At 39.3% G+C, this 7,530-nt stretch overlaps 1 protein-coding gene across 3 annotated transcripts in view; it reads left to right on the forward strand.

Moving 5' to 3' along the window:
• The window catches only part of LOC116846159 (ras-related protein Rap-2a), a 58,042-nt gene extending 50,784 nt beyond the window's left edge, over positions 1-7,258 (forward strand). For all 3 annotated transcript variants that reach the window (XM_032819657.1, XM_032819667.1, XM_032819677.1), the window contains 3 exons: positions 63-176; positions 1,603-2,032; positions 2,597-7,258. In XM_032819657.1, the coding sequence (XP_032675548.1) occupies positions 79-176; positions 1,603-2,032; positions 2,597-2,899 (831 nt within the window). In that variant the 5' untranslated portion in view covers positions 63-78 and the 3' untranslated portion in view covers positions 2,900-7,258. The remainder of the gene's footprint in view (positions 1-62; positions 177-1,602; positions 2,033-2,596) is intronic.
• The last annotated feature ends 272 nt before the right edge of the window (positions 7,259-7,530 follow it).

Below are 7,530 nucleotides of genomic sequence, written 5' to 3' on the forward strand. Positions count from 1 at the left end.
AACGCAAGCTTTTCGCGGCGGGAACAAGATCATTTTTCACGCGCGTGAATTCTTGTCGCCAGGAATCCCGCGGCACAAATGATGAAGGGGCGTCATCAATTTCGCCGTCGTTTCAGTCTGCAGCCCTCATCGCCCTTGAAAGAGGGGCAAGAAGATGGAACGACGAAGAATGTCAGGTAACGCATAAGTTATTATCGCAAAGCATGCAATTGTGTTGCACGTACGCAAAAAGATATGTACAAAAGTAGAAGATATTTGTTATCTTCCCCTTCGAATTAATCGATCGATCGGTCTCAGAAATCAGAGCGACGCGGTAGAATCGCAATTAGTTTCCACCATCGGGTCTCTCGCCTCTAAGACAGATAATTTTATGACATGTGAGAAAATCGATATTGCTGTGCCTCCGAGTGCACTCCCATCTATTCGGCAGGGGAAGCGTACTTTGAGGCGATATACAGATACACACGCGTGCGGAGAGCATTCGATCTTCGATATTATATTTCCCGCTAGCTGACGCAAACTTAAAGCCCGCATACGCGCGAGACGTGCGGCGTTCGCCTCGTGTTCGGAGTAATAAATCGCGCTTCGGAAAAATTGCTTTCAGCGCGAAACCCGCTCGAGTCCATGCGACATATCGCGACTCTCGCGGCTCCTCTTCTCCTTCACGTTCGCTATTTCTCGTGACTGGCTCTCGGATTTTAGCCCGAGCTTTAATTTCGCAGCGAATCCACGCGAAATGGGGATGCTCGCTTTTCCGCTTTTGTGTACACGGTAATAACCGCGTCTGACTTCTTGTAATAAGCGCAGATGATTACGAGGAAGACGTAGATACTTAGAGAGACAGCTGCTATCTGGTGCGTGTAAAAGCGAATGCACGGCCTTGCCTTGCCTCGTGAGAACTGCTCACAAGAGGCTCACCGTTCCCTCTCTCGAGGGACTGATAGTGTCACGAATTCAGGACACCTTATACAAAACCAGCATTCAATAATACGCGCCTGTACCACGGGAGATCCTTTGCGTTCATTAGCAGCATTCTCTTCCTCGGATGATTGTCTCTTAAACGGAATGTGGTATCTTTGCTTCCGTCATGACGAGAGATCGTATCCTACCGTTTCCGTTAATAACAATCCCTGTCGTGCTTCATAATACCCGAGGCGATTTATATCTGTTTAAAGAGGCAGAGAGACACGATGGCGAGGAATGTTGACAAAATACCCGACTGAACAACGTTGTCGTATACTACTACTTCGCCGAGCTGCGTACTAAGCGTGTCTCAATGTTTTTTTATCATTTCGCTACATCCTTATATAATCCTTCGCTCCTAGTTTCTCTTGGTTTCACACGAAAATGGAAACTAGATATATCAGCTCTTTCGCGCGCGCGCGGCAAAATCTTGTGTATCTTGTCAAGTTTGTGTGCGGCAATTAAATATCTCAAAATTAAATTCTTAGATAATTAAATTCTTAAATAGATATAATATTTCGTAACACATCAATTTTACCGCGCAATTTAGCTGTGTCTTGTGTAAAATCGTTTAAAATTGACCGACGATGGCGCGTCAGATAAATCGTCGGTGCGTAAGAACGATGTATTATTTCGCAGGAATAACTCCGACAGACTGTCGGAGTCGGACAGTAGTAGCGGAAAGTCGGTCGAGAGCTCGATTCGGCACAAGATTGTCATGATGGGCGCGGCGAAGGTCGGCAAGTCCGCGATAATAAATCAGTTCCTTTACAACACCTTCACCCCCAAGTATAAGCGCACCGTCGAGGAGATGCATCACGGTGACTTCAATCTTTCCGGGATCCACCTGACTCTCGACATCCTGGACACGTCTGGCTCGTACGAGTTCCCTGCGATGAGAGAACTGTCGATCAAATCGGCTGACGCCTTCGTTCTGGTTTACGACGTCAACGACTCTAATACGTTTCTCGAGGTGAAGACCCTTAGAGGCCAGATACTCAACATGAAGGGCGCCGTACCAATCGTGGTCGTCGGTAACAAGATCGACCTTGTGGAGGCAAAACAGGAGGTAAGTCCGGACGGCGATCAAGCGACCGTCGAGTTCAATTTCCTCCGTAATCTTTGAAATTCCTCAAATCATTTTCTTTTCCCGAAGCATGTTCTTTTAACTTTCAAATATTCATCTCACTACATAAATTACAAATTTTCTTACACGTCATGGGAAAAAGTGAAATTCATTACGTCAGGTTTCAGAGATCTAGAAAAAACCTGATATCCATAGACATTGTTAAAACTAAGTCAGGGGGAAAGGATAAATTGAATGTTTACCTTTAGCTGTGTGTAAACCATGACAAAGAGACAGAAAGATTCGTATAAACAAATGCTGACGAACTGCAGTACACATGCAAATTTATATATCTGGATACAACGATGACGAAGAAATTTCACGTGGTATTTAAATGCACACGTGCCGAAAAAATACGGACAGTCGAATTGTAAATGAAAATTTTCAGTATGCGCAACAAAACGAGGTTGTTCGAGCTGCACACGAAGATGCAAATGAAGCCGATCCAATCAGACTCTCCACGTCGCGTGTAATCCCGTTTAACATTACAACGAGAACGAATTGCAGGTGGAGTCGGAGAGCACGAGAGACCTAGTGATCATCAAGTGGGAGAACGGTTTCGTGGAGGTGTCTGCAAAGGAGAACCTCAACATCAGCCAAGTGTTCAAGGAGCTGCTCATCCAGGCGAAGCTCAAGTACAATCTGAGCCCAGCGCTGCAACGTCGCCGCCGGCAATCCCTGCCGCCCCCGCCACACATAAACTCGCGCAGCAGCAGCGGCACCCACGTGCCGTCCGCAGCTCAGCTGCAACACCTGGAGCAGATTCGCGAACGCTCCGAGTCCAAGAGGAACTCCTGCATCCTGTCGTAAAGAGCGAGAGACTTCCTTCTATATCCGATGAGCACGCGACCGATTAGCGAGATCGTCGTCGGAATTTCGTATTCGAGAATCGTCCAGGTGCGACGCGCGACAGGTGGTTAATTAGCTCGAGGAGTCGGTAGGGTCTCGTCGCGTGCCGTAGACTAAAGATGCGCGCCATGGATACTGATTATGATTCGCGGCTACTCGGGATGTGACCCCGAATAAATCAGTACTCATCGAGCATCGACGTGATGCTCGAGCAAGTCGACGTGAGAACACGCGTACTCGAGGAAGTCTCACTCTCTGTCATTCGTTTCATTTACATGTCGAGTTACGGGTCTTCTGCACGAGGAATGGCATCTTAACGGAGCAATGAGCACGATATGTGTACTGAGAAAAAATACTTGGAAATCTCTTTGTGTTGGATATGAAGCTGAATATTTCCAGAAATAAACTTTATATTTCCCACAAATGGGATATATAAGGGGGATATCACGGTGGAATACATAAAGTCTCCTTGAAATATAAGTGAATAAATGTCAAATAATGAAATGTATTTTCAAGTATCTTTTCTTCAGTGTGTAAGAATATTTCTATCTAATTTGGAAACTTCGAATCTTTGAAAAACTGAATCTCTAACGTCCTAGGCGACCACGTGGAACTTCTTTCGATATGTGTAAAAATATTTGAATCTTGTCTGACGAATATAACATAGGGAGGAATTGCATTCAGGCGCATTTTCGTTCGATCTGTGCGAACACTCTTGTCGCTCTGATGAAAACGCACGAATACACGACTTCGTCGAAAAGATATCTTAAGAGAAAGAGAGAGAGAGAGAGAGAGAGAGAGAGAGAGAGAGAGAGAGAGAGAGGAGTCGATAAGATATCCGTGATATGAATAATAAATGAAGCACCATGGGCAAACTTCCATGGGTGATCACTTCCTCCCTTGTGATAACTGTCCGTTCAGATAACGAACGATTTCCAAAAGTCAATTTCCATTGTCGATATCGAGTTTGTTTCATCGAGCACGCGAGAAGAATATTTCATAGACGTAGATATATCATGCGGTTTCTATTACTGACTCCCTTGCAAGCGACTACTCTCCACCACTTTGCCGCGAACACGAGACGGACTGACTAGAACCACGATGAAGCAAGATGCGACCCTGAAACATCGGCGCATTCGTAACAAGACCGAGATCAGTCGTTCGAGAATTAGATTTGTTCGATTGAAAGATCCTATCAGCGCGAACAAAGGATAAAATTTAATCGAAAGTTCGCGTTGGTTCCAAACGCGAACTAGAAGGAATCGGATCGAGGAGAGGCACACGCGAACCTAAAGAATTACAAACGCAAAAAAATCGAGCTAATCTTTGTATTTATAGAAAATGAAATTACATAAACTATACGAAAATGTAAACCTACAATACTTGTCGGGAGAAATTGTTGACTTTCAATACGCGTAAAGCTTTCAAAGATGTGGGAGAAGTTTTGTTACTACACCTATTCGCATTAAGATACATTAAACGAAACTTTAACAATAATACGTTACGCACGATCTTTTTTCTGTATTGTCTTTCGACTGCAATCTGTGGAGCGATTATTACCCAACAAAAAGAAAAAAAAACGTAATTGCAGTTTCGCTCTCGTCTATGGAATTTACATGAACTATCGTGATCCCGAATTATGTAATTACGTAGCTTTATTGTGACGTTCGTGTACTCTAATATCGTGTTTCAGGGTTATTTCTCACTGCCCGCTCTTTTATTATCATGAATTATACGTATACATTGTAAAATTCGAAAAGATAATATTACGAGATCTCGTCTCTACTAGTCATACTTGTAAAGTAAGAAAATTGGCTTTTATCTCCTTATTATTTGTATATGGATGTATGCAACACTTTGTTAAAACTTATTAGAAATATCATTTCTACGAATGTGTGTCCGTTTATTTACGATGTGTGTCAGGAGAAACGATAACGACGAAGGGGAAGGAAGTAACGAGACAAAGAGTTGTATCACGTGAATGAGCGAATAAACACGTAATCTCGCGTATTTATACGATCGCATTGATCGGATTTATTAGACTAAAAAGGGAAGCAACTTGTTCTGTCTATCGCACGGTACGTTAGACATTTCGAATATTTTTAATCTCGACATGCTGAATAGAAAATATATGCAAGAAATATATACATATATATATATATATATATATATATATATATATATATATATACACACACACACACACACACACACACACACACACACACTAATATATACTTGAATGTATGTACCGAGCGCGAGTCCGTACCCTTATGTTTAGCGTATCAATAATTATTCTAATAATATTCGATAAGACATTTTTCCAGCTACTATTCATAACAAAATTTCTAAAGAAAGAGTTTAATGTAAATATTGTCCATATATAATGTACTTTATTTTGAAACTAAAACGCGATTAGGATTAGGATGTATTTCTTTCCAAGTGTGCATTCTCGACACAAATATGGAAATATATACATATATATATATATATATATTTATATATATAGTATACATTCCAACCAATTGTCCAACTAATAAACATTGTCGGTTGTTTTAAATCGGAAATTTGGAAATTGTTAGTGATCTGCTAGATAATTGGTGAAATTGATATATACGCGCAAATTGATATATCCACTGTCGAATTTCATAAAACACCAGCGAACTGTACGAGAAGCGATTGCGTGTGCTTGTTAATGTAATACTTAGATACGTGTTAGTAGAAACATGTTAGATTGTTTGTCTCGTAGATTATTCTCTCTCTTTCTCTCCATGAATATTCGATTATGTTCAATATTACTTTTAACCTTCTACTTACTATTCCAAGTTGATGCTTACTATAAATAACAAGAGAATTTTGTCACTCGACTTCTCTATCGGGAACACTAACGAATGCCGTCAATAACTGTCGTAAGATTTAATGAGTTAACTTCCAATGTAACGTTCAATTCCCTGTCTTCACGCGACTCGAAGACTATTTCTTTGTCTTGACGCGAACCATCGTCACGTATGTCTCTTTATTTATTATTAAAGAGAAGAAGCAAATTATTATTAACGAGAAGGAAGAAAATATATATTTCAGTCGCGCCTGCCGCGTTTTAGAGAAGAGTATTAAATATTTATATATAGATGATATAAAATATTGTGACGTTGGTATCTTACTACCTTGAGACCCACATTGGGTTTAATTTTACACGAATGTACACACGATTAAGCACCTTAGCGTAACTTTAAGGATTGATTATATATATATAAATGTGTATGTGTGTGTGTGCCACTGATTCGATGTTTCGTTAGTATTACAACGTAGTTTGCAAGTTCCATCTTAATGGATATGACTAGTTACATAGGAGACGATAACTCGGACTTGATCGATTCGAAAGAAATATATTTTGGATCTTATTCCTGCTGTGCATATTTTCCTTCAACACCCTGGTAAAAAAAAGTTGATAGAATAAAATTCTATCGTTCTACCGTTTTCTAACGTTTTGAATATGGATTTTGGTTCGTGAATTCACAAATGTGAATAGTATTCTATCGTATATAATAGAATACTATTCACATTTGTGAATTCACGAACCAAAATCCATATTTAAAACGATAGAAAATGATAAAACGATAGAATTTTATTCTATCGTTCTCTATCAACTTTTTTTACTAAGGCAGGCAAAATTCATTTCATTCTATACGAGACGACGACACTGCACTGAGAGAAAAAATACCTAATAAATAGTAAATATTTATATAATGGGTATATCATCAGCATAGAGCTGCTGCTTTGTACTAATATATATAAAATATTTTTCAAATAAGAAAATATACATTTTCCTGAAACCTTAAGAAAACCTTAATTTTTCATGGAAGCAATTATATATATTTATTCTACTTAAATAAGATAATTTAGATTTAAGTAAATGTGCTAATATATATATAATACCCACCAAATAACTATTTGCCAATTTCTAGATATTTTTTCTCTCAGCTACAAGCATATTGATAACGTACAGCAGATTAAGCGTACAGCAGATCGTAGAATAGAATGCGTTATTTTCTTATAAATATTCCGGCGTATCTCTCTCCTCCTACGAACAGCGAAGAAAAGAAACATCCCATACAGCACAAATCTTCAAAGAACATTCTAAAAACATTTTAAGGATATTCATACATCCTAAGAATGTCTCAGAACATTCTCTGAACATTTTGTACTATCTGGGATAAAGTCAAGAGATATGTCGCCAAAATGTCCGATTATAATAACAGACCTGTGCGAATTGTAACTAAAGCTTATATCTATCCTATGAATACAGACGATATAACAATATGACTGCAGTCTTTTATTCCGTCTCTATATAAAATATGTTGCGGCAAGTTGCTAGTTGCGTCAGCATTTGACTTTATATTATCGCGTTATTGCGAATAAAATGTTATAAGAAATGCATAAGAAATGCCATATATAAGAAAAGCAATATTATAAAAAATGAAAATACGATGTAACGCAAAATATAAGAGATATAAAAATATCTCTGATTGAACAAAATTTCGTTCTGTTCTTTTTTTTTGTTGTCACTTTATATGTTTCGGATAAATTAAGCT

Source organism: Odontomachus brunneus, unplaced genomic scaffold (genome assembly GCF_010583005.1).
Source record: "Odontomachus brunneus isolate Ranch 3 - 2012 unplaced genomic scaffold, Obru_v1 Obru_scaffold_004, whole genome shotgun sequence".
NCBI lineage: Eukaryota > Metazoa > Arthropoda > Insecta > Hymenoptera > Formicidae > Odontomachus > Odontomachus brunneus.